The sequence below is a fragment of the Macrobrachium nipponense genome, chromosome 40 (genome assembly GCF_015104395.2).
Source record: "Macrobrachium nipponense isolate FS-2020 chromosome 40, ASM1510439v2, whole genome shotgun sequence".
NCBI lineage: Eukaryota > Metazoa > Arthropoda > Malacostraca > Decapoda > Palaemonidae > Macrobrachium > Macrobrachium nipponense.
This window is the reverse complement of record NC_061101.1, coordinates 23,913,144-23,940,952: the sequence shown is the minus strand read 5'-3', so window position 1 is coordinate 23,940,952 and position 27,809 is coordinate 23,913,144. Positions and strand designations below refer to the sequence as shown.

The window sequence follows — 27,809 nt, the reverse complement described above, 5'->3', positions numbered from 1 at the left end:
CCTCCAGTTATCACTGCATTTTTATGTAAATATATACAGTATATAAAATAAATCGTTGACAATAAGCATAAGACTGAGGGGCTTGGATAATGAAACTGTGTATATATGTGGGTTTACATGGAAAAATGTATTACATGTTTAAAAAAACTGTATGCTTATACCTCATCATTCTTTATAGCCCCAACTAAAATGTATGTGTTCTGGTACACAATCAGGAGATTGTGACCTCACAGTCTACAAGCTGGTAATAAGTATCCAAAAGCTGGTGCTTAGCAGATTTGGCTGTCGGAGTAGATGCATTTATGGGTATTTGTCGATCTATTTCAAAACATGCCATGCATGAGCAGACATTGGAAATACATATAGGCAACATCTGCCTATCCCAAGCAGTCCATCACCATGAACTAACTGACCTAGCTCTTCCACATGTGAAGAGGCAATGGACACAGGAACACTTAGGTACAGGAAAAAGCATATGAGTAAGGAGGCATAGCAGTAGAAGGATGGGTACGTCAGTGGCTAGCATAGCAGTAAAAGGATGGGTACGTCAGTGGCTAGCATTGCAGTAAAAGGATGGGTACGTCAGTGGCTACCATATCAGTAGAAGGATGGGTACGTCAGTGGCTAGCATAGCAGTAAAAGGATGGGTACGTCAGTGGCTAGACAGTCAACAAAAACAACAGCAACAGTTGATTGTTCAAGCAACAGTGTGTGAACTCACTCCTCTTATATAAGCAAAACTTTCCTACAGACAGGAAGACCTAAGCTGAAGATTCAGTTACAGGTGAAGCACATGGGTAAGGATCTGCACTGCTGACTTTATGCAATACTGAATCCTTCTCTCCAAGTCAGTGCCACTGCTAGCATACCAGTCAAACAAAAAGCATCTTACAGGTGAGGTCAGAAACTTAAAAAACATTTAGTGCCAGTTATTGTGCACAATGCAAGCATCCTTACTGAGGCAAAACATAAAGGCTTAACACAAATCATATGAAGACCTGTGCATGTAAGCTAATGCAATCTAACTAGTTCAGGTGCATCACACAAATCACATTACAGTATAATACATTAATATAATGCGCAAAAACCACTAATATACAAAAGCATTAAATGACATCATAAGAAGAGAATTTATATAATGTAGGTACAATGAAAACTTGGTAACAAGCCAAAGAAATTAAGTAAAAACAAAATAAGACCATCAAAACAAGTAATGGACCAAGGACACATAGTCAAACTCAGCCTTTTTGGCTGATAATGCGTTGGCTGCACAGTTGCCACATTCTCTAAATACGCAGAACAGCGATGAAGAAATGTGTGTGATATTTTTATACTAACTAAATTTATGGTAATTACTCTGTTTCATATTAAAAACTTCATATGTTTAAGCATGACTAAGAATGACTAAGTTTTTTATGGGAAAATGAATGTTACTAAAAATGTTTTCCTGAGATTTGACAACACCTCTGTGCTGGGTTAGCGCTTTGTTGCCACCTCAGCCCGACAAGGTCATTCCGTGTCACGGACCCACCGTGTAATCATCTGCTTCCTGCAGCCCCCACCTGCATTCAGACTAAGGTAATAATTATTACGTTTATTGCATTCTGCATTTTTTCCCTCTAATAATTTTCCTTTACGTATTTGGGTTCTCAAGGCCACCCATAAAGAGAGAGAGAGAGAGAGAGAGAGAGAGAGAGAGAGAGAGAGAGAGAGAGAGAGAGTGTGTGTGTGTGTGTGTTGTGTGTGTGTGTGTGTGTGTGGTGTGTGTGTGTGTGTGTGTGGAGAAAATCCAGGGTAAACAAGGCCAACGCCTTAGTGGCCAAAAAGGTTGAGTTGACTATAGCAGGATCATCTTAAGTACAGAACATATCCAGAACTTTAGGCAAATGAATGAACGATAAAAAAAAATTAAGACCAAAGGTAAAGGACAATACAAAATTATGATTAAATAAATGAATTGTGAAATTTAGTCTATAAAGCCCATGCATTGGGGCTATATCAACCATTTAGCACTTACAACAGTGCAGAGGGTTTGACAGCAAGACAAAAAGAAAACATGAATGTATGGCAAATAGAAATATGACAGATATTTCAAGACAATGCGCACTCTGTGAGGTCACAGGCAGCACACTGCATACAGGGTGAGAATACTAGACTCAGGTGGCATTGCATAGCAGACACACTATTTTTGTCCTTTGAGCAAATTTACTTTGCCTGGAAACATTCAACAACCAAACTTAAACGGGGGTGGGTTACATAAGCAGTGGGGGTTGGATGAAACCTATTTAAATTAAGAACCTTCCAATAATTCCCACAGCACTCACCTGCAATAACATAGTTCGTAGCTCAGTAGTTTTAACCTCACGCAATAACCTTTCAACAACTAACTGTATGATGGAACCAAGACACATATTTATTCTCCCCTCACATTGAAGAACTACAACTTCTAATAACTTGGCAGCATGACACTCGTCATCCTCGCCAGAGTCCTGCAAGATAATACAGAGAAAGACTTTTAAAACGACTTTACAATAGGCAATGAACTAACTTGAACTTCACTTTGAAATACCTTTCCAACTTCCTTGGTAGATTTCTATACCAATGATTATAGTATATTTCAATCCACAAAATGTTTAAGAATCCATCTAGTGCATGGATTTCTGTGCCTTACCTGAGTTAAAATAGTTCTGCACATTTCACATACTGCTAAGACATGTGCTTCATTACTTAAGAATGCTTCAGTGTCAACAGTTATATAGTTGTGAAGAGCAGGCATCATCTCGGTGAAGTAGTCAAAGCCATCATTTTTAAACATCTGGGAAAAAATTTTCATAAAAACAAATCAAAGGTATACGTATTTGTATTGTATCTAGCCACACATCACTTCCCCATTATGCCTAATCGAAACATTAAATTTCCATAAACATACTCCATATATGAAACAATGGTATATATAACATTAAAACTTTTGTAACTGAAACACTTGAATGACTTTACAAACCTGATACATCATTTCAAAGCACTTCCATAAGTCTGGTGATATTCTTGTGCTGGTTAAACTGTATATCAAAGCAAGAGCTTCTTCATAGAATTCTGTAAAAGAAAATTTTACAAAATTAATATTCCAAATACATCATAGTAATTTTGTTAACCACTTCCACAAAAGTAAACTACTACTTGTACACACAATCTAAAAAATCACTGGCACTAATGAATTACTATTTTTGTTGAGTAGCTTAACCAAAATCATATGACACGAGACCTACCCTGTAAATGATTACTAAGACTTCCACCATCACTACAGATTTAATGTCATCTTCACATTGAAATGGTTTTTTTTTTCTGTTTCAGCTATAACTGCTTTGTAACTCATTGGACATTAAAAAATACATTAATTACTATTCTTCAATAGTGTACAATAATCTATAGCCTAACATTTAAATCAGACTAATCTTATTTGATAATATTTCCTATCTGATTACTTCACATCTTTCCCCGCCAACAGTATTAACAAACTCCAGGAGCATTGGGTTTATATCATAACTTAAAGTAACCCATTAAATAATTATTTTTATTCCCATCAGAAGTGTATCTTAGTTTAACCAGAATACTAAGGTGATTAACAGCTCTTCCCCTAGGGCTGGCCCAAAATATCAAATTTTTATTAATGTGGCTAGGAACCAATTGGCTACTTAGCAATGGGACCTACAGCTTATTTTGGGATCTGAACCACATTACATCAAGAACTGATTTTCTATCCAAACCACAATGTATCGAGAAAATTAATTTCTAATCACCAGAAATAAATTCCTCTGGTTCCACATTGGCGGCATGCAGGGAGCGAACTCGGGCTACCAGATTGATAGGCGAATATGCAACAACTTGTCAAATGAGGAACTTTTACAGCCTGAGATGCCCGAGATAAATAAATGTCATCTCTTACAGCCACTAAATTAAATTATTCATTCCTCTTAATAGAATAATACAAATTTTTGGTCTACCACAATAAAAATAGAAAACCATACCCATAACATTTTTGCCAAGAATAAGTCCAACAACTTGTAGAGTGATGGGCTCAATTTGAACCATAATCTCTGGGTTCTCCTCCATACAATTGATTAATGTTTCTATCGTACTCAACAGGCCCATTGCTGTAATGGCCTTCTCTTCTGCACCATCTTCTGAGTCTACAACCTGAAGAGAAACATGGGTAATGAAAATTTTTATGTCCACAAATATGAGCTCGTAAAAGGTAACTTATTCCCAATTCAAAAAATAACCCAACTAACCTGTTGGAATGTAGCAGCTAGCTGGGTGCACATCTCCACTGCAATAGGAATCAGCTGTTCTGTGTATGTTGTCACAATCTTACACATCACATTTGTAAGATCATCATTCTCAGTTTCCTTAATTACTTTAAGTAACTCTTGAACAATTGGTTGTATCTGAAATTATATATGGAAAAACTATTACATTACATAATGTCACTTCATTGCATCCACCCATGGAATTTTCCCATCAAGCCGTTAACTCGTCAGGATCACCAGCTCTGAAAACTGGGATTCTACCTATTGCACAACATAATTTCTACCGTATAATAGCAAACTCTCTTCTTTTTATTTTGCTCTTTTTCATCCTTGTTTCTTCCATTATACAAATATTCATTTTAATTATATATAATGTAGCAATTACCTTTTATATCATTTTAACATAACTTTTCATATGAAAGCTTAAATAATGCTTGAGCACTTACATTAGGTTCTACAATCTTCTCTGCCTTATTCTGTGAGGCAAGGAATGCAGACAAGGCCATTGCTGCCTCTACTTTAACAGGGAGGTCGTTGTCATTAAGTAGGGCATTCTGAATACAGTTCATAGCTGCGAGTATGTTCTGGTCAGACTTGAATTTGATTTCATCGAAGTTTTGTAGTATCCAACATGCCTGAAAAAAAATTTTTAGGACCCAAGAATTATCAATAGCAGTTGTCATCAATTAATAAATTTACAAAAACATACATCATTCCATACTAATTCAATTCATAGAATATTAACATTTGTAATTACTCACCCTTGCTCTCATGAAGCCATATGGACTCTGAAATTCAGGGAAGACATATTGCGCTATCATATTTTCCATTTGATCTTTGTATATCTTCTTTTTAAGTAGTACGCCACCCATTGTGCCAATCTGTTAAGATAAATATCAAGCATTAATCATTTAAAGCCTGAGAAGAGCCTTTATTAGGCTCAGGGGTCTGGATAAACTAATACTTTATAATAATAATAATAATAAAATGAAATGCGTTCTCTTATCACTATACTAAATACTCTGTCTCTCTCTCTCTCAATTACACTAAAGGTAGTTGTCGACTTACAACCTATGCGAGTTACGTCTGATCGACTTTACGACCACTCGTAACGGGAAAATGGCATACAACAGCTTTTCCCCCAGTTTCCGCCTCTCCACACATGCAGCATGCTGCGCTGCCACTGGTCACTCAGTGCAAATAGCATCCCGCTACCTTGCACATCCTCTGTCTGTTTACATATATTTTGTGTTTTAGGTAATTTTTGAAAATGTCTGCCAAGAGGAAATAGTCTTTATCTACTCCTCAGCCTGCCAAGAAGGAAAGAAAGGCTATTGACCTGGACACAAAAATGACAGTGATTAAACAGTTCAAAGGAGGAAAGAAAGTTTATGTGATCGCACGTGATATGAAGTTAATCGCACTCGTTGTACAATGTGGTCAACAATTTTTTAATGTGATCGCATGTGCTACGAGTTACCACACTCTACTGTGTCAACGATTTTGAAAGACAGAAAGGATTCGTGAAGCTGTGAAAGGTTCTGCACCCATGCGATCGGCTGTGATAACGAAGCAACATACCGGGCCTATCCATCAAATGGAAAAATTGTTGAACATTTGGATGGAAGATCAAATTAAAAAACTAACACCGTTAAGCATTTTTACCAAGCAGACAAAGGATAGAGGTCTGTTTCAGACTTTGAAGGTACATGCCAGAGAAGAATACAATCAGGTATGATGGTTGGTTCAAGAGGTTCGAGAACAGATTCCAACTGCATAATGTTTGAGTACTGGAGAAGCAGCGAGTGCAGATGAGGAAGGAGCTAGCAAGTTTGTCAAAAATCTGGATGAAATCAATTACAGGTGAACGATATCTTCCAGAGCGGACTTTTAACGGATGAAACTGGGTTGTTCTGGAAATTAATGCCAGCACACACTTACAAAAACAATGAAGCCAAAAGCATGCCAGGATTTAAAAGCATTTACGGATAGGCTGACTCTGCTGCTTGGTGGGAATATCGTGGGATTCAAGCTGAAAGCCTTTCCTAATTTATCATTCGGAAAAACGCACAAGCGTTCAAGAATGTAAAACAATGCGAGAATTTGGAAAGAGTATAATATTCTTCAGTGTATTAAGAACCTGTCTACCGCCTGGGAAGCTGTGACGGAGAAGTGTATGAATGGCATATGGAAAGTGTTAAAACATTATGTGAATTCTTTTGCTGGATTTGAGAGTGAACAAGAACGTGATTTGATACGGGGAAAAAATAGTGAAACTGATGAAAGAGCTTTCCTTGGAGTGTGAAATGGAAGATATTGAGGAGTTGCTAGACCAAGACCCCGAAGAACTTACAAATGAAGAGCTGATGGAATTGGAAGAAAGTGTGGCAGAAGAAGAGAAGCGGTAAAGAAAGAAGTTGCCAGAAAGGAAATTCACTGCTATGGGATTATCAGGAGGTTTAGCCCAACTGAATAAACTCCTTGCACATTTTGAAGAAATGGACCCAAACATTGAAAAGTTTGCAAAGATTGAGCAGACGGTACACAACACGTTTCGTCCATATCGTGAAATTTATGACGAAAAAAAGAAACAAGCAATCCAGGACAAAGCTCATCAGTTTATAAAATGACAATTTGTCCAAAATTGCATTTTTCCTAACTATACAAACTGAGGTCCTTTTACAATAGGAAGGTACTAGCGGCAGCTGGATAGGTCGTAAGCTTTCGAACAAGGGGTTCGGTAGTTAACTGCTTGTCCGGACAGGCTGCGCGCGCGCGACTGGGAGGTAAACAAATCACTTTTGCTTTTGATTTTGGGAACCAAGCAAAAACTGCAGATGAGGGGTGGCATGAGGTGGGGCTATGTGTAAAAGGACCTCAGGTTTGTATAGTTAGGAAAAATGCAATTTTGGACAAATTGTCATTTGTTCCGACACGGCATACAAACCTTCGGTCCTTTTTACAATAGGAAAAGACTCACTTCTTGGTGGGAGGAATCTGAGTCTTTTGTGAACAGACTGGTGTTCGCCCAACCTTGGAAGTCTCCCTGGTCATAAGAGCGAGGGAGGGATCCAAGCCTCTGTCCCGATTGATCGGGGTGTGCACCGCAGGATCAATGGTCAGACCTCTGGACCCGAGTACTATAAGAGAGAGGCAAGCGTATCTCTTCGTACCAGCAATGTAAGAACTTGTTCCTGTACAGGAGCAATATAAAGTCATGAGTTTGACTCTTGTAGGCATCCACTTCCCCCCCCTTGTAGGAGAAGTGGTGGAATATTCTGCTCCTATCCCTAGTGAAAAGGGATAGGGATGGGGCTCTGTCATATAGCTCACCAGGCATCGTCCTCATCCAGCGTAGTGACGAACCGTGGCCTCTGCCCACAGGTAGAAGGAGGAGGAAAAGATGGGAAGAGGGAGCCAGTCACTCACTCACTCACACCCTCCATCCACACAGTCACACCAGGACTCGATGCTGTTTCAGCCTGCGAGGGTCTGGGAGGGTTAGCTACACAACTTGTTGAGCAGACCACCACGGGTCCCAAGGAAAAGGTATCCAAGGACCTGTGGGCAATATCCCGAAGGTAGAAGGACGTAAAGGTAGTCTGGTTAGACCAGACCCCTGCCTTCAGGACCTGCGCCACGGAGAAGTTCTTACGAAAACGCCACGAGGGGCCAATACTCTGACTTCGTGAGCTCTCGGACGGGACGTACGGATGTCGTCACTACCATCAGCCTCATACGCCCTACTGATGACCTCACGCAGTCCAGAATGAAAGAGTGTTCTTGGATACTTCTTTCTTGGTTACCCCGGTGCTAACGAAGAGGCGTCGACACTCAGGCCTGAGGTGTCGAGTTTTCTTCAGATAGCGCCGTAGCGCCCTCACAGGACAAAGCAGCAATCTCATCCGCATCATTATCGGTGAACGTCATTAGGGAGGGATCGTGAAGGACTCGAACCTGTCGTCAGGACCGACGGTTTCCGAGTCTTCGCAACGAAGTTCGGGACGAAATCGAGCGCATCAGATCCCATCCTGGAGTGTCGTACATCATAGGAAAGACCATGGAGTTCCCCTACTCTCTTCGCCGATGCCAGGGCAGCAAGAAGAGGGTCTTGAGGGTCAGATCCCTGTCTGACGACTCTCGGAGTGGCTCGAACGGCGTTCGAGTCAAACTCTAAGGATGAGAGTCACATCCCACGCAGGGGGACCTGAGTTCCCTAGGTGGGCAAGACCTTTCGAAGCTCCTCATAAGCAAGGAGATCTCGAACGAGTTCGAGATGTCCAATCCCCTCAGTTGTCAGGACGAGAGCCAGGGCGGCTCTGTACCTTTGACTGTGGGGACTGAGAGGAGCTTCCTCTCAGCGAAAGAAAAACGAGGGAAAATCCGCGACATGCTGAAGAGTGGCTCTGAGAGGATATAGACCCCGTCTACGACACCAACCACAGAAGACGGCCCACTTTCCCCTGGTACACAGCTGCAGAGGATGACGGACGTTTCCAGCCATCTCTGTTGCTGCGCTACGAGAAAAGCCTCTCGTTCGCAAGAGATGGTGGATAACAGCCAGCCGTGAAGACGTAGGGACTGGACTGCTCTGGTGGTACCGCTCGACGTGTGGCTGGGCGAGAAGGTTGTGCCAAGGGGGAATCTCTCTCGGTCTCCTGCGAGAAGAGCCAGCAGGTCCGGATACCAAATGGTCCTGTGGCCGATTTGGGAGCCACCAGGAATCATCCTGAAGATTCGGGTTGGACCATGCTCGAACTGATCACCCTTGCGAATCAGGCTGAACGGGGGAAAGGCATAGACAAGAGGTTGTCCCACGGGTGTTGAGAGCGTCCTCTGCAGCTGCCCATGGGTCCGGCACGGCCGAGAAGAACACCTGGAGCTTCCTGTTGTGCCGGGTGGCGAACAGATCCACGACTGGTCGCCCCACAGGTCGAAGAGCCTTTCCGCCACACCCTGGTGTAGAGACCACTCGGTCCCTATCACCTGATCCCGACGGCTGAGCGTGTCTGCTACTACATTCCTCTTCCTGGAATGTAGCGTGCCGACAGCTCTATTGAGTGTGCCTCGGCCCACTCGTGCACCTGCCGAGTCAACTGGTACAACGGGAGAGACACTAGGCCCCCCTGTTTGTTGACGTAGGCCACTACCGTGGTGTTGTCGCACATCAACACCACTGAGTGTCCCATCAAGCGGTCCTGGAACTCTTGGAGAGCGAGGAACGCTGCCTTGAGTTCCAGTACATTGATGTGAAGGTGCTTGTCGTTCTCGTCCCACACTCCTGAAGTCAGCAACTCCTCCAGGTGTGCGCCCCATCCCTCGGTCCGATGCGGGGGTCTGAGAAACAGCTGCATGTCCGGGGGGGGAGTGCGCAGAGGCACTCCTCTTAAGAGGTTCCTGTCGTCCAGCCACCAGGCTAGGTCCTGCCTCACCGGTCCGGTCAGTGACACTGGAAAGCTTGGGGATCCGTCGCCTGTGACCAACTCTCCTTTAGTCTCCACTGAAGAGACCGCAGGTGAAGACGCCCGTGAGGGACTAACTTCTCGAGTGACTGACAGGTGTCCGATCACGACTTGCCATCGCTGAGCTACCTGTTCCTGCTGAGGACAGGAACTGGTTGGCTGCCTCCCTGAATCTGCTGATCCGCGAGTCTGCTGGGAAGACTCGCCCTGCTACCCGTGTCGATCAGCATACCCAGGCACTTCATCCTCTGCTTGGGCTCGAGATCGGACTTTTCGAAGTTCACAACGATCCCCAGATCGCGACAGAACTCGAGCAGTCGATCCCTGTCCTGTAGCAACTGCGAGCGGGAGATCGCCAGGACTAACCAATCGTCGAGATACCTCATCAGACGTATCCCGTGCGAATGGGCCCAAGCAGACACCAGAGTGAACACTCGCGTGAACACCTGTGGGGCGGTTGAGAGACCGAAGCAAAGTGCCCTGAACTGGTACACCGTCCCGTCGAGGATGAAGCGGAGGTACTTTCTGGAGGACTGATGAATGGGTATTTGGAAATACGCATCCTTCAAGTCCACTGAAAGCATGAAATCGTTCTCCCTGATGGAGTCGAGCACTGAACGTGCCGTCTCCATCGTGAACCGGGTCTGGCGAACAAACCGGTTCAGAGGAGAGAGATCTATCACCGGGCGCCAGCCTCCCGTAGACTTTTCCACCAGGAAGAGTCGACTGTAAAAGCCCGGTGACTGATCCGTGACGATTTCTACAGATCTCTTGCTCAGCATGGTCTTGATCTCCTGTCTCAATGCTACGTCCTTCGATGACCCTGGAACGTACGACTGCTGTTGGACCGGGTTGGAGGTGAGGGGTGGCCGAGATTCGAAGGGTAATAGATATCCCTCCCGAAGGACATCTACAATCCAGGTCTCGGCGCCGTAGCGCTGCCAAGTTGCCCAATGGCTGGCCAGGCACCCCCCCACTTCCGGCAGCAGGTGAGGGGGAACGCCGTCCCTAGCGTTTCCCCCCTTTCTTCGACTTCTTCCCAGAGCCTCCACGGGAGGAGGAGGGCTGGGAGGAGGGCTGGTTACGGCTCCCCTTTGTAGAAGTCGAAGAAGACAGAGTCTTTCCCCGGGGCTTCGACGCAGCTACCGTCTTAGCCACCGAGGAAGCGCTAGCCGAGCTCTTAGACTTGGCCGCAGTCCGAGGCTGCCCAGAAGCCTTCGAGACTGCCTGGTGAACCAGACGGTCACTGTCGTCAGTGCGCTGTCTGTCCCACCGCAGCGTCCACCATCTCTCCTGGGAAGAGAGACGTGGAACTCCGTAAAGGTCCGTTGCGAAGTCCCAACGCCGCTTCACGCCCGGCCAAGCCCTGGAAACCCGAGTAAGGACAGCGTCCCTACGTCGGAGAACCAGGTTGGCCCACAGGTTCACCGTCTGGTGGGCAAGGAAGGAGATGGCTCTTCCCCCAGACTGGCAAAAGTCTCCTAAAGGCCGAGTCATCTTCGGGAGAAATTCCCCCGGAGTTGGCTGCGACCTTAGATACTGTGAGGGACCACAGATCTAACCAGGAGACGGCCTGGAAAGCTGCCATGGCAGTAGATTCCAGGCCAAGTGCCTCTTGCTGCGAGAACCATAGGTTCTCGGACAGGAGCTGCTGCAGAGACACACCCGGAGTCAGCCTGGCTAACTCCGGGTTCACCTGCTTGGGCGGCATCGGGTCCTCAGATGGCACGTAAAACGCCGCTGTCGCAGCAGAGGAGGTGGAAGCAGCTTGCTCGACCTGCCAGACTTGAGAGAACCGTCTTGCCCGGAGACAAGCGATTCTACCTGGTCCAGCACTGAGTCGGCAAGCTCGGAACGCGGCAAACCCACCGTCGGTCTGGGTTCCCTCTTCGGGCCCCAGACAACGACTCGAGCCGGGACGTGGGCTCGGATGGTGGGAGCGGCGATCCTTCCGCGAGGTCGTTGTGCTGACGAATCAGCGCAATAACCTCGGCAAAGTTCCTCTGGATCTCAGGAGTGACTGGGGTGCGTCCTGCGGAGTCGGACCATCCAGTCCCTCAAACAGGAGCATCTCCCGAGACCCTCCTCCCTCGAGGGAGGAACAGCGACACCCCTCTCGTCACTCTCCAACCACTGTGCATACGGGGGGGGGGGTGACCTGGCTGGTCCGAGGACCGTGCCTGGTACGTAGGACGACGTGGTGGGATCTGAGGGGCGCACCCCTCACGATCACTCCTCAATACCTCGCCCCTCCCGGTGTAACCCGAGGAGGTTGAAGGTATGGGAGAGGCAGACCTGACGCTCCCGCCCTCCTCGCTCGCTGGCAGAACCAGTGGGCTTGGAAGACTGCAGGCGATCGTCAACTCCCGCGGTGGCGTCGAGCTGCAGGCCTAGTCGAACCCGTCTCGCTGTGGAGAACGGCTGGACCGAGAACAGCGGCCCCGGTCTCGTGTGTCAGAGGAGCTGGTGCTGGTTGCCGTACCCGATCGCTCTCTGTGAGAGTGACGGTCAGGCGACCGGCGAGCTCCACTGTCACGGTGAGACCGGTGCGCGTATCCTCACGGCGCGTCACGTCGCTGGTACCAGCCGTGGCTGGCGCCGGCGAACGGGGGGACCTCTTCCCAGCCTCAGCCCGTGACCGGTCATGGACCAGTCACGTCCGCCCGGTGGGGAGCCAGCTGCTCGCCGCGAGAGCTGGTCTGGTGATAGTCGCCTGGTGTGAGTGGGCTTGTCACCAGGTCTTCCGCTCCGTGCCGTGAACCTGACGCTGAGCTGGCTCAGAGGTCTGGTTCCTAGCTGCACGGGTCGCTGGTAGGCGACCGTACACTCGGTACCTCTCGCGGAACGAGAGCCGAGACGGATCCTGCTGCCGTGGTCGAACCACTAACAGCAGGTGGGGAAGTGCCGGTATTAGCCGGCACTCCTCTGGTCCCCGTAGTCTTCTTCCTTGCGGCAGAAGAGACGGGTCCTGCCCCGAAGGAGCAGGGTGACCAGCGGAAGAACCCCCCATCTCACCAGAGGCGAGACAGGCCCTTAGAAGTTCCCGAAGGAGACTTCTTAGGGTGGGGGGGGGGGGGGGGGGAGGCGACCTTCTTCTTCTTAGGCAGGGGGAGCCTTAGAAGAAGAAGGGGAAGAGGCGGCAGACGACGACGACAACGAAGAAGACGATGAAGACGAAGACGACACCTTCCTCCTCTTCTTCTTCTTCGTCAACCTCCTCAGGACCGATGTCAGATCTGTCATCCAGAGCGGAGCCGGGGCTGCTGTTGCCGAAGCAACAGGGCCCGGACGCACCTGTCCGAACAGATCAGCATCGGGAGCAGCGGAGCCAGGACAGGAACAACGTCAGCAGGTGCAGGCATCACAGGAACAGCAGTGGAGACGGCAGGAGCGGTACAGGAACGGCAAGCAGTAGGTACAGGTAACGGCTCAAGCAGTGGTCGGTCAACGTCACGTCCGTGAACAGCGGCTGGGGGCAGGTACGGCAGGTACGGCAGGCTGTACAGGCGGTCCAGATGGACGGACCAGCGGCACAGACATCCTTGGTACTGGTGGGAGGTCCAGGGGCGAGCTCTTCGGGCACACGAAGTCCGGTCGCGGCAGCACGGCAAAACCCAGGCGGCGGCATCACACTCCCCCATGGTACGGCGACTGGCCCTGCACCGATGTAGTTGGTGTGAGAGAGACCGCGTGCGGGGTGTACACCAGGTGAGAGGTGAAGCATAGCCAGGCGTTGTAAGGGTCGTGGTGGTGGTCGTAACCGTAGCATGCGTGACCGCCACAGAGCCAGCGAGATGGTAGAGCAGCCCCTGGACACTCGGCACGCCCTGCAGCCCCAACGATGCCCACACCTGTCCGAGGTCGTCCTTCGCGGCAACCGCACCTGAGGAAAGCAAAAGTCGGGTGATTAGCAGGATCCTCTACCCGCTCGCGCGAAGACGAACGGATAGAGGACCAGAGTACAACTCGACATCGGGGTATCTAGCGCCCTCCTCCCACACTCGACAGGTTCGGGTGAGGAAAAAGGACCTAGAAAACCCCCCCCCCCCGAAGGGGAAGGCGCCAAACGTGGGAGTCTGAGCGGGCGGCAGGAAAGAAGACGAAGTGTCCGTAACCAAAGGAGTCGCGGGAGAGCTTTCCGACGACTCCTTTGCAGGCCTTCGCTTCTTCCTGCCCTCGTACAAAGTCCACTGCGCCTCCGACCAATTAGAACATACTTCACAGGGCTCGGCTCGGGTGCATTCGTGCCCCCGACACCGAGCGCACAAAATATGTGGGTCAATTTCCGGGAATGAGCGAACTTTCCGCATTTACACCCTTCGGTACCCGGGCATAGTCTCCGTGGGGTAGCGAGGCGTGGAGATTCCATTATTAATCAATTCAAAATTGAAGAAATAAGAGAGGAAATGATTGTACTTACAAATGTTCACACACAAACACAACCAAATACTCATGAAAGCAAACGACGAAGAAGCGGGCAGAGAGCGTCGAACACACACGTCCACTCGCTGTGAGGCCGAAAGCAAAAGTGGATTTGTTTACCTCCCAGTCGCGCTTGCGCGCGCCTGTCGGACAAGCAGTTAACTACCGAACCCCTTGTTCGAAAGCAAAAATACGACCTATCCAGCTGCCGCTAGTACCTTCCTACTGTAAAAGGACCGAAGGTTTGTATGCCGTGTCGGAACAAACAAACAACTCCTCCTGCCACACTGAGCGTTGCCCCAGCTGAGGATGCCAACGACCCAAAGCCAAACACCAGTGATGCCAGCAGTCAATAAGTTTTTAATTTTGATTTACTAGTTTTCAATTGTATTTTTGTATGTATATATACGTATGTTTTTTTTGCATCTGTATTTCATATTATTGTATGTTTTCCACATTAAACCATTGTACTGTAACAGCAGTGTTTGCAATCAAACCTGACAACGTAGCAATAAGAAATAGTACGATGTGTAGAGAAACGGGTTTTGACTTGAACTTCACAAAAGTACGTAACTTATGACACAATATGATGTGTGGAAATGGCACAAATGGTATAAAAATTTAAAGAAATCATAACTATGAAATATGATGTGTCTAAAGAAATAAAAGATTGCAAAATATGTTATTGTTATAATACAATTAAGTTTGTTCATACATTACCTGGCAGATATATATATAGCTGTATTCTCCGAAGTCCGACAGAATTTCAAAATTCGCGGCACACGCAGTGGCGGCCAGGTGGTAGTACCCATTCCCGCCGCTGGGAGGCGGATATCAGGAACTATTCCCATTTTTCTATTCATATTTATCAGTGCCACTGTCTCCTGAGGGAGGTGGGTGGCACTTTAATTATATATATCTGCCAGGTAAGTATGAACAAACTTAATTGTATTATAACAATAACATTTTGTTCATGAAACTTACCTGACAGATATATATATAGCTGAATCCCACCTTCGGTATGGTGGTGGGGAAGAGACAGAATAGGATTTTTTGGGAAACTAAATTAAGTAGATGATATACATCTTGGTTTCCTGACCTGTTAGCATAGCCGACTTCGTGATTACTGTCACCAAAGTCTGCTTCTGCGTTACTAGAGTTGCCAGCGAGGTAGAGACCTGTAATGCTGGTGCGCTCTAGATGATCTGTCAACGGGGGCGTGACCACAATGTGACTAGGACCATATGACCATACTTCTGAGGGCACCGAAGCTAAAAACCACCACCTGACCTAACCTATCAAAGTTAGTTTTCCATAACCTTCTAGGCTAAAGAAAAGGAACGCGCCACTCAAGCGACCAACCCTTCAAAGTTAAAAGCACACCTATCCCTTTTCTATCGGATAGGATTCGTGTTGCTTCCTGCCCCAATAATATCTACGGATATGTATGGTCCTAGCGACTTACGGATCTGAAAATGTCGTCTTCACATCCCGTCGTGGAGTGTGAAGCGAACACAGAGTTGCTTCGCTAAAGCATGGCACTCAGGATGTTACTGAGTGTCATGCTCTGTTGAAATGCTTCCGAGGCCGCGCCCTCACCTCTTGAGCATTCATATTGAGACAAATCTCAAATCTTTTTATGCAAACATAATGAATGAGACCTCTTAAAAGAACTCCTTGGCTATAATGCCAGGGTGTTCTTGGACATGAACCAGTCTGGTCTTTTTATGGAACACCGAAGATTGTTCCGTTGACCTTGACTTTCTAGTTTTTATAAAGATAAAACTTGAGAGACCCTGCAGGGCACAGGACTCTCTAATCCCGCCGTGCCCCAATAAATTTGTGCCATACCCTTGGTCTCCAAGCCTTCGGGTCAAGGGTTAGACAGGTTTTCGTTCTTATCAAGAACGGAAGGCTTCGAGGACAGACCGCATTATGTCCTTTAAAGCCAAAACCTCTGATGATGGCTAAAACCTCACTAACCCTCCTTGCCCATGGCTAGAGCGGTTAGAATATTAGCCTTTCTGGTCACAGTGTATTAAGTTCGCAGAAAGGATAGGTTCGAAATGCTTTTGGCATCAGAAACTCAGACTACGTCTAAGTTCCATGCCGGAACCTTTGATCCAGAGAATTTCAAGATCTCCACAGACCTCAAAGATCGTGAAGCTTTGTTGTTTGACAGAACCGAATCTCTGAGCCTAGAGGCCGTCAACAACATATTTGCATATTCTACAATAGTTAGGACTTCTATCTTATCTCATACTTCATACAGAAAGATAGAACCATAACGAAATTCACAGAGGTCGAGGTGGAGGAACAGTCATTTCCTTCACTATCTCCAGAGAAACGGCCCCCCCTCCGATTGAACACTGAAAAATAGGCAGCACTGCTTTGCCTTGGCCAAGAGACTGCCATTAATCTTGAAGATCTTATCGCTTCTCGATAGTCTGAACGCCTTCAGACTCAGAGAGGAGAGATATTAGATACTTCACTAAGTGACGATGTTAGATTACACCGATCTCTTCGGGAAGGGTCCTTTGGAACAATTCTCTGAATTACCTGACCTCTGTGAAATCCAAACCTCTTAGAGGCCAACATGTGGCGACTAAAGCTAATCCTCTAGGATCATGAATAAGGGAACAAACTTAAGAGGAAGCTCCTTCGTCTTCAATATTACGAAAAACTTAACGAAAGGACGCCCTCAGTCTCTCCTCACTTTCGAAAAACATACTTCTAAGTGAGGATTACTCCAGACGTCAGTAGTTGTTGCCTTCGATCGAGAAGACCCGCACGGACGTGCACTAGTTTAACGAACCTCTTGAGGATCATTACGTTCCGTGCCCAAGCCATAACGAATTCTCTCTTCTTGAGCTATGAGAGAGCTGAGAAATTATCCGAGATGATTTGGGCCACTCGATCCAAACTCACCCCTTCGAGGAACTGAAGAGCCGACCAATTTGGCTTCCAATTCTTTCAGACAATGTGCCAGAACATCTGTTCTCTGTTCGGATGTCTGGCACCCTCTCGCTATCACCCGAGGTGATCCTCAAGGCCGTTGAGAGAAAATTAGAATTACAAGATCTTTGATGTTATTCCAATTTCTTCGTGAGGAAAATTTGTAGAGGTCTGAATTGCTGTTTATTCAGGGAAAACAAGCTTCTCCAGCGAGGAAATGGTCCCCAGCAACCTCATCCATTCCCTCACTCAGCCTGCTTCCCTAAATAAGGCTGCGCTTTGCATAAGCAGGAGAGCATTATTATAGTGCTATGCCGCGGTAGATTCGTTACAGAATTCTGTTTTACCGTGCGGTAAACCCGCACCGAACCAGTATAAGAGATATCTTGTTGAAATTTTCTAAGTAAACGGAAGGCATGATCATTCAAGATTACTAGAAATTTCCTCAACCCGAGGCTAAAATCCATGATTGTAGGGCAGAGAGACGGTTTATTCAGCCATTCCCGCAAGGGAAACAAAAGACGTAACCAACTGCGCATGACACCGAGCTAGCCGGTACTGCGTAGATCACAGTAACAGCAGCCTTGTTCATCGTCTCGCACTATCTGCCTGAGTTGCCGGCTACTCCTTTTACGAAGGGATAGGTATGAAATTATCGAGCAAAAGGAAACTCTCAAGCAGGCATATTTAAACGAAAAAAAATTCGCTAAATACAGAAGCTGAGTTGGTGTTGCAGTTCAATTAGAATACTTCTCGTCTAAGCGCTCAATCCGTAGAATAACTAGGGATATGCGCCCTACCCCTCGGACAATTCAACTGCTTAGTAGAATCATGTCGCGAGGTTAATATACGTAGTATATTTTATAGTATTCTGAACAACGATCTCCATCCTAAATTCTTTCCTTCAAGAAAACAAAATAAGGATTGGAGATCGACCACCTTCGATCTCTATCAAAAAGAGTGAAGAAGTCTTCCTCGAAGGAAAGCTTCAATGGTGAACAGAAATACTTATCTGCCTGAGTTGCCAGCTACTCCCTTTACGAAGGAATAGGTATGATATTATCGAGCAAAAGGAAACTCTCAAGCAGGCCTATTTAAACGAAACAGAATTCGCTAAATACAGAAGCTGAGTTGGTGTTGTCGTAACAATACCTGAAGAGTTGTTCTTACTCCGAAAACTCTTGGAAGGTTGAAGGGAGTGTCAAATAAATACATTAGAACAACAGTTCTTTCGGCTTCTATCCGCAGAGGTAAATACGATATGCGTATATGACTTGACCCATGCGTTAGCAAAATGACGCAAAGATAAACTACGTAAGTATTGTAGTAATTTGAACATCGAATTCTCTTACTACATCTTTCCTCGACGAGGAAGAGAGAAAAAGGAAAACGACTGTCCACGTTCTAATGAACGAGACTTTTTAAAAGAACTCCTTGACTCTTTGCCAAGACTCTTTTCCAAGAAAAGGGAGTAATATTCGAATAGAGATCATCAAGAGAGAACCGAGGATCGAAAAAGACCGTTCAATGTTCTTATGATATTGGACATAAGACTTCCTGGATCTAGTCTACAAGTCTTTCTCTTAACCCCGGATGAGCCTCTGAAAATGAATGAGAGCTCTTCCGAAATTTGTTAATGAGTTTATCCGCTTAAACGATAAAAACGTTAAAATCTATGTCAATGAGAACTACCCCATTATGAGGGGTCCCCCACTTAAATGACAAAACGTTTAATATCTTGACAATGGGGAAAACGTCCTTACTTGACAAAACTATTAGCACTTTGCTAATAGGGGAAAACCCTTTAACATGACCGAAAGTCACCCAGGAATCCGAGTATATAATCTTCCAGATTCTCAGAGAAATCGATGAAGAGGAAAGAGGGATCGAAGAAAAAATTCGGGTATGTCTCTCCGCTAACTCCGAATCCTTTTTAAAAATTTCTGTAAAGGATGTCCTGTGGAGAGTCCTGAAAAAACCTCCTCTTGACGAGCGTTATAAAGCGTCAAGCGTCCTAAGAAACGTCCTGAACAGCAAATAAGACGCCTTCTACAAGTCTTTTCTCTCGCAAAGCAAGTCCTTGCCGAGCTTCCACCGAAGCGTCCGGCGAATGTCCACAAAAGCGTCCTGCTGAGCCGTCCTGGAAAGCGTCCTGCCGAGCGTCCTGCTTAGCGTCCTGGAAAGCGTCCTGCTGAGCGTCCTCAAAAAAAACGTCCTGCGTAGCTACGAGCGTGTCTGAGCAGAGAACACCAAGTCTTCTGAACGACGTTTCAGAGAGGAACTCGTTGAGCGCCCTGATGCATGCAAGGCCCGCCAAGAGGCGTCCTGGCGAGCGACCTTGCCAACATCTCAATGTTATGACGAACCGCGTTTTGCGTATGACGTTGAATATTTTCAAGGGACGTCCTCATGCGAGTTTCATGGAGAGCCGCACGCTGCTCCTGAAGTGTGTGAACACTAAATGCAAAAGAACATCTCCAGAAACGCACTCAGCAAAGGAACGCCGAGCTTCCGAAAGACAACCTCGCAAGGTGCTTGCCAAGCGTCCTGGAGAATGACTCTACTTATAGGACGTCGAGCACCTCCAAAAGCTTCCTCACGTCTAAATTGCTCTTCTTATGCCGAACCAGAGACATAAGTTGTTTGACTGTGCAAAGCAGCTTGCCGGACGTCAAACTTATCAGCTTGCTTTTCCGAAGTAAAGCGAACGTTACATAACGTATACGGAGCGCCATGAGGAGAGGAGACGAATACTGAGTTGCTCCTCCAAAAGGTGGAATCTAGAATGTCCTTGATTACCAATTCTTTTGGAATGCTAATAAAATTCGAGAGCCCTGACAGGGCACAGGACTCTTTCATCCTCTCGAGACGAGAGAGAGGACGTGAAGCGTCCTCTTCTCTAAAGCCTCTTTAGGGGGCGCGAGTCCTTCAAGATTCGTGCACGTGCTCGATCTTCGGCAGCCTGAGAAGCGACAACAGGACCTGCCGAAAGGAAGCCAGATCAGCATGAAAAACCCGTAACCCTCCTTCGGCTTTTGACATGCCCTCTCCCTGGTTTTCCTGGGAGCCCGACAGAGGTCTAGGCCTAGAGGGGGCGTTTTTTTATGGGGGCCGATCTGACGTTCCCTCCTGACGAGAGAGAGGACGTGAAGCGTCCTCTTCTCTAAAGCTTCTTAGAGGGCGCGAGTCCTTCCGAGAGCTCCAACCCTTGCGCGGGGAGGACGCCTCGGAGGACGAGAAGCAATCCTTCAAGATTCGTGCACGTGCACGATCTTTAGCAGCCTGGGAAGCGTCAACAGGGCCTGCCGAAGGGACGCCAGATCGGTGGGGAGCCCCCGTAACCCTCTTGCGGCTTTCGACATGCCCTCTCCCTGAGTCCTGGGAGTCCGACAGAGGTCCAGGCCTAGAGGCATTATGGGGCCGATCTGACGCCCCCTCCACAACACAAGGGCACTACACTTCACAACACTGATTGGAGAGCGAGCACTTTAGTCTAAGATTACTTGATGTAATCCTCTAGCAGACACTTCTTCTAGGCCCGTAAGCCATAACACAGGGTTAGGCAAAATAAAATCTACAGGAGGTTAGAAGGTTCATTATTTCTAACTTCTGTTTACTGTGGAGGAAAATTCCTGATTCTAACACGCTCTAAAATGCGTACATGAATCCTCCTTCTTCCGTAATCAGTCACACATTACACTAATTACATTGAACTTAACTAAGCGAGTGTCTAACGAAAGTTCCGGTAGCCTCACCTTACCCCATGCAGACAACAAAGTCTGAAACTAGGCTAACTAGCTTCAGACATCAAATGCAATGAAAAAATTTACGATAGCGTATGCCTAGCCACAAATCCAAGTCAATAATCGAAAGAATAATTAGGATACTTAAGCGGCTAATGAAGTTTCAAAATCCTAGGCGGAGGTCTGTAAACAGTTGTTTTACCGACCGGCGACAGATAAAATATGAATAGAAAATGGGAATAGTTCCTGATATCCGCCTCCCGCCAGCGGCGGGAATGGGTACTACCACCTGGCCGACCACTGCGTGTGCCGCGAATTTTGAAATTCTGTCGGACTTCGGAGAATACAGCTATATATATATCTGTCAGGTAAGTTTCATGAACAAACAATTAAATAAAGCAGTCTGACATCGCTCAAATTAGTTAAGTAATGCCGATGTCGGTCCAAATCTGATACCAGTTTTGTGTCCATTTTTTTTTTTTTTTTCTGTTATAGTCAGAATGCATTGAACATCCAAAATTGGCTAATAAATTACTAAAATATACTAAATATGCAGTAGTATACTGTAGGCTAGGCTACTGTATTCATATATATATATACATACAATATATGTACGTATATGATAACGTCATCATCGTATGTATGTGAGAGGATAACTTGTTAACTTATTAAATTTCTTTGTATTGTTAACTTATTAAATTTCTCTTTGTATTGTTAACTTATTAAATTTCTCTTTGTATTGAATTATCATAAGGAAACGTGCATTGAACGTATGTGATGCCTTCAAGCGGGCTGGAGCAGTCAACAATATCGTCTGCTGGGTTGCCGCTTTTCTCCCTACCAGAGAGGCCATTGGCTCGTGCTGCCATGCCCAATGTCGTGACATCACTCCCCGCTTCCACTCAGCCTATGACGTTGACTGCGGTGTTGGTTCTCCCTCCAACTCAGGCCGTGACATTATTACCATCACGTCTCTGTCGTCTGCTCAGCCTCCCACAGAGACGTTCTTTTAGGTGATATTTCATAAACTGGACTCCGTTTTTCATGAGATATGCAATTCCCTTACAAAGTGACAGCGTAGTAGGAGAGCCTTCCCCTTCCTCCTCTATGCCCAGCAAGAAGTTTCGAAGTAGGATATATAAAAATGGTATAACAATTGCACTGCTTTAGATAAGACTACATGGAGAATGGAGGATCTGACTAAGGCAAAATCAATGCAACACTGAAAAACTCTATCTTTGTAATGAGACAAGTAACATGGCTACAATTCCAAGTAGTAAAAACATGTACTCACCATATGCATGACACCATCCTTATGCCTTGGATCTACATTTGGCGAGGTCAAGACCTGCATCAAGAAAATCATAGTTTTCTCTAACATCTCTTTCCTCTTCCTTACTGTAGAAAGCAAAAGCGTCTGTGCTGCTGTCACTGGAGAAACTAAGTCCTCGTAGATATCTGAGGAAAGGCCATATCTTTTAATCTTTTAGCAAACATTTACAAAAAAAAGGTTATCATTTAATGTTACAATGACATTGTTTCTATACTCCAAAGCTATGACTCAACAAAAGGAAATAAATCAATGGTTATTCCATCTTCAAACATGCAGGGAGGATACATACTGCAAATTTTTAGCTTTTTTTCTAGCTGGCATAGTTCTTTTAACCAACATACTAAACCTATCTTCCTAAAACCAGCACACAGTTTTTACTTAAAGGGATTCTTCAACACCTGAGATTGTTGCTGCAATAGAATTTATTGCAAGTTGTTGGTAACTAAAAAAGGTAAGCAGACTGAACCTTAGAAGCTCTGATTTTTTCTTCAATCATGTTCACAATCACTACTTAATTCTACTGAGCCAATTTAACTCTAATAGGGATGGCCATAAAAAAATACAAAGTATTCATTTCTCATAAACATGTGATTACATACTTTTACTTCTGAATCTACTCACACTGTCCTTCTCAAACAATGGATAAGAAACTTATGACTTTGCTTGGATTATAAATTACCACATATGAAACTCCTTCCCAATTGATCAGGATATGAAAATCACTTGAGAATTTTCCCATAATCACTATTTCTTACAATTTTTACACCAGATTTTACACTGTGGTTAGACTGGAAATTTCTCTACATTTTCAAACTTCAAAGTTAGTCCAGGTTCCTTTTCCACTGCTCTAACTTCACTCCAAACCAAGTGTGTTTTCCCTTTCTCCAGTGTTCATATTTATTACATACTTCTTTTCTTACTCACAATCCCCTTCACGTCTTGTCCAAAAAATGTCAAAGCTTTGAACATTTGGTCTATACTGCAGACCCACTGACAACAGTTCAGCTGATGGGTAAAGGTATTTGCTTTTCAGGAACACCTAACTTTGACTATATTCCTCTTTTTTTTTCTTTTCTTTCAAAATATATATGAAGAAGTAACTTCTATACCTTGCTACAATTACTAATCTTCACTTAACCACAGTCTGGCAAGAAGTGGAACAGACCTTCAACTGCACCTAACCTCTACACATTCTTAGTACATTTTTTTCTCATCTAAATTCTAAGCAGTTTGACCTCCCCTAAACATATTACTACAGTAGTTGTTTTAATATAATCTGTTTTCTTTGGTTACTTTTTCCTACATTGCTTTCCTTTCATTGCCTTCCAACCCCTAAGAACAAATTTACCCAAAAATTTAATGAACCTTAGCATTCTGCAGCCATACCTCTTCAAAGCCTGGCAAGCTCCATGTTTGCTGTACAGAAGTGCAACAAACCTTAAACATGTTAAATAACACTCACTAAACAAAACTTAGCGCCACTCCTTTTACTTCATCCAGGCTTTTATGACAAATTCATTCTATTTCTTTAAAAGAGCTCTTCCAAAAAAGAAAAGATCAGGCAAAACAAAACAAAATAAAATAAACTAAAAAAAAAAACTTACACTTTTACACACTCCCTAATCTCAACAAAATCCATACCTTGGACTAAAACAGAGTAAGATCAACTTACCAAATTTAACTCTAACATATTCATATGGATCGGAGTTCCAGAGCTCTTGGTCAGCATCTGAATAACACATTAGAGGGAAAAGCACATCCTGTATCACTGACAACATATGTGGCTTCAGTAGTTTCCATGCTACTGACTGGCCAACCCTGTGAAAGACAAATTTTTAAACTAAAAATTTCGTCATATAAGAGATTTTTGTTTAAAAACATTAATAGGTGTCAAATAAATAAACATACAATGACTTTACCTTCAAGTAAAACAATCTAGTGTAACAGTGATACTATACTTGCAAGATTCAAAATTATATAAAAATTCCTTTTCATTAATCTCAGAAACTAGTCAAGTCACACTCCTGTAGCAAAGTACTTAATTAGAATGATTTATCTTTAATGAAATTATACAAGTAAAAATTTGCTGCCTATTAAATCATGGACTTACCCTTGCTCTAAATAATTAAGTGTTTGTTGTAAGACCCTAGGTGAAATATACACTTTGTTGCGATAATTGTCTAGTATTTTTAGAAGGACTTGAAGTATTCCTTGTGAGAAGGTCTTGATGAACCACTCTGCAAACTGTTTATATTCTTTGTGTGCAGTGCTTGGACAACCGTATCTGGTAAGGAAATTAAATTACATTACTTAATAGTAATTTTAATCATAACCATTAAAATGCAGCAATGACAGCAGCAAAATTATTCTTAAAATATAACATTGTCAGGTACTTTTTTTAGTAACTAGCCAGACTACTGAATCACATATGCTCTTAATAAATATTTATATAAATATTACATATATCTTATTGTTTCAGCATTACAACTACACACCATAAAAGATTTGTGATATGGTATAAACTTTATTACTGTAATAATATGCATTACATCTCACCATTCGAAACTTAATATTATAACAGCAAATGGCAAGGTTTGAAATCACTAATGCATATCCAATAAACACTGCTCATGGAAGGAAGGTAACACATACAACTTGTATCATATCCCTTTGACCCTAGCAGCATTGCTTACTGACTTTCCATTTCATTTCTCCCTACTTAGTAGTTTAACTTCAAAGTTAAGCTTGATCCCATTTTCACTCATCATTAAATACATCCTTGGCAGTGAACCCAGTTTCTACAAATGTAACTTAAAACTAATGTATAACAGCACTATTGCTTGTAATAATAAAAATAAGAGGCTCACCTTTCAAATAACCTAGCAAGAATATGCAGCGCCCATTTCTTTATCTTCCACCAAGGCAGGTCCGGTCTTTCTTCCTCATCTACCTGCAAGGTCTGATCAGGTACAGGGCGGTCTGCTATCTGAAGTACCACTTCCATCCATCTTGTGAAGACATCTCGAGTTAATAATTCCAAGGGCAAGTGATACTGAAAATTGATAAAGAAAGCTATAATTTTGTAAACTTCCACATATAGCATTTTTTCAAGTATGACTGGAAACAGTGAAGAAATTCTCAACAATGAGCATTCATAGCACAAAGTCAAAAGTCAACATACTTAAATGAGTTAAATACAAAATAGAACTCATAATTAGAGCTACCATTAGATAATCTGTGATCATCCTTCTCACTAGTAAACTCTAGATGGTTAGGAGTTGCCACCTACAAATTGCAGGTGGCATACACTATCACATGGAAATGAACAATTAAAATATCTACAAAATTTTTGCAAGGAATTTATGGTTTATTTCTTGAGCCATTGTGCACAGCCTATTTATCAAGTGCACAATTGCTTTAGGAATGATTTCTAAAATTAAATTTTGGCACATAAGCTTTTAGGTCCATCAGCCTTATCCACAAATTCAACATTTTTAACTATAATTAAAATACTTATGTAAATTTCACACTTCATATAATCATTTTTGAGGCAAGTCCTTAAAATATCAAACACATCAAAGACAATGACTTCACATTCACTGTTGCAGTGTTAACTTGTGTATTTTATTTTTCAAGGCATTTACAACAATTTCAACAGACTTTAGCTTAATCTTAAAAAAAAAATTATCTCAAGAACCCTACACATTTTAACTGTAAAGATAGGACTGATAACCTTTCAGTAAAGGGCAATGAAATATGATTTCCTATGAAACAAATTTCTTTGCTAAATTATTTAGTGATAAAGATAAGGTGACACAATACTAAGACAACAGTAGGCCACAGATCCTTCAAACCCAACCCTCTCTTCTCCACTATCAGATCTGCAGGCAGGGAATAAGCATACCAAATCTACAGGTCAGACATGCATCTGGGTGAGACTTTTACGGTGGTAGATCCTGGCAAAGATCTCCCCCAACAGTGATTCATCACCCATCAAGGTGCCACTCCATCCAATACAACAAGGCCAGATACTTACTGGCAGTCAATTTCTGCTGCAGGCCAGAAAAGTGAATGAGAGTGAGGGATTAAAAGCTACTACTGGCAATGTTCTCAAAATGAAGACAACAAGCAATTACCCATATATCTCTTAGAACTGGCAGAGAAATGTGATAAGCGGCACTGGTCAGGATATTGCAAAACCCAGCTGCCTGAAGACAAACCACAATAACCTTGAGAAGGCTGCTGAACAGGAACTTTAAGTCTTAAAAGTTTATTTTCCAGACCTTGTCGCTCAAGGGAACAAAAGAGGCTTCACTCTGATGGCAAGAAGTGTAATCCATCTTGAAATATATTGCAGACCCATTACGGGTCATCCCGACGGGTAATGAAATTCTCGGCAATCTCTCTTCCATAAATACAACGCTTTTCTTATATGAATTTTAAAGGTCTTAGTAATGTCAGGCAATGCTGAATCCATGAAACCACACAAACAAATAAAAGGAAAAGAAACAGCGCCAGGAAGCAAGTGGCTGAGACTTCCCCATCCAAAGATAATTTGTACTCCTAACTAGTTATACTGCCTATATATAAAGCCACTTTCAGTATTGGTTTACATCCAATTATCCATCCACACAAGGTCAATAAAAAAAATAAATAGAACTCCAATACTCACCTGAGTTAGTGCATAAAATATTTTAAGTATAAGTTTTTGTAATAGCGTCGAGTGCTCTGATGGATCTGGCATTAGGTGCACAACTCTTTCATAACACATTGGAAGTAACATTCTCATAGCTTCATGTAACGGGCCCCTATCTTCTTTCTTTTTATATCTGAAAAAGAGCAAATCTTAAAATTTGTCGATCAATAAGAAATATAAGTTAAAAACTTTCAAATATTTACATAAAGCATTAACAATCAAAGTCAAAGTGAACAAATGTTCAGCAAAAATTCAAAATCAAACATTTGACTCTACTTGTTATAAACAGGCTGATTGACAAAAATTTGGAAACCACTGATTTGAAGATTTGCATACAGAGAAAGTACTCACTCAAAATTCTTTACGAGTTGATAAAGACATAGAAGACTACCATTCCATAAATTTGTGTCTGGATTTTGGAGGTATATACTGATTTTGTCAACAATTGTTGTCCATCTACCAGGGAAATCATGTTTCACCATTTGGCAAGTACATACGGCAAGCTGAACTCTGAAAAATAATTTAGCAAATTCAATTAAACTCCTAATACAATTAATAAAAATTATTATATAGCAAACAAAGGCAACTTCCAATCAAGGTATACTTGCAAAAAACTGCTTACACTTTCAAATACATATACTGGCATCCCGCGGTTAACGGCACAATCGCTTAGCGGCGAATTTTTTGTCGTCAAAAATATCAATTACAAAAATAAGACATTTTAAGGTATTATTACGGCACAATTTTCAGTTAACAGTGCCACTAGCGCCATTATGTCTAACGAGTACATACATTTGTAGAAATACCGTTCATACCATAAAGGTTATGCAAATGATATTAAAAAATTTTATTGAGAGTTATTCCATAGGTATTATGGTAAAATATACATAG

The 27,809-nt window shown here is 43.9% G+C and overlaps 1 protein-coding gene across 1 annotated transcript in view; it reads right to left on the bottom strand.

Annotated features, from left to right (window-relative positions):
* Positions 1 to 27,809, bottom strand: part of LOC135212003 (importin-7-like) — a 72,569-nt gene that overhangs the window by 23,881 nt on the left and 20,879 nt on the right. The window contains exons 3-15 of the mRNA XM_064245277.1: positions 27,270 to 27,428; positions 26,895 to 27,051; positions 25,090 to 25,274; positions 24,333 to 24,506; positions 23,895 to 24,040; positions 22,184 to 22,347; positions 5,069 to 5,188; positions 4,754 to 4,942; positions 4,290 to 4,445; positions 4,026 to 4,194; positions 3,002 to 3,093; positions 2,672 to 2,815; positions 2,324 to 2,489 (exon numbers count right to left, since the gene is read on the bottom strand). Of these exons, the coding sequence (XP_064101347.1) occupies positions 2,324 to 2,489; positions 2,672 to 2,815; positions 3,002 to 3,093; positions 4,026 to 4,194; positions 4,290 to 4,445; positions 4,754 to 4,942; positions 5,069 to 5,188; positions 22,184 to 22,347; positions 23,895 to 24,040; positions 24,333 to 24,506; positions 25,090 to 25,274; positions 26,895 to 27,051; positions 27,270 to 27,428 (2,021 nt within the window). The remainder of the gene's footprint in view (positions 1 to 2,323; positions 2,490 to 2,671; positions 2,816 to 3,001; positions 3,094 to 4,025; positions 4,195 to 4,289; positions 4,446 to 4,753; positions 4,943 to 5,068; positions 5,189 to 22,183; positions 22,348 to 23,894; positions 24,041 to 24,332; positions 24,507 to 25,089; positions 25,275 to 26,894; positions 27,052 to 27,269; positions 27,429 to 27,809) is intronic.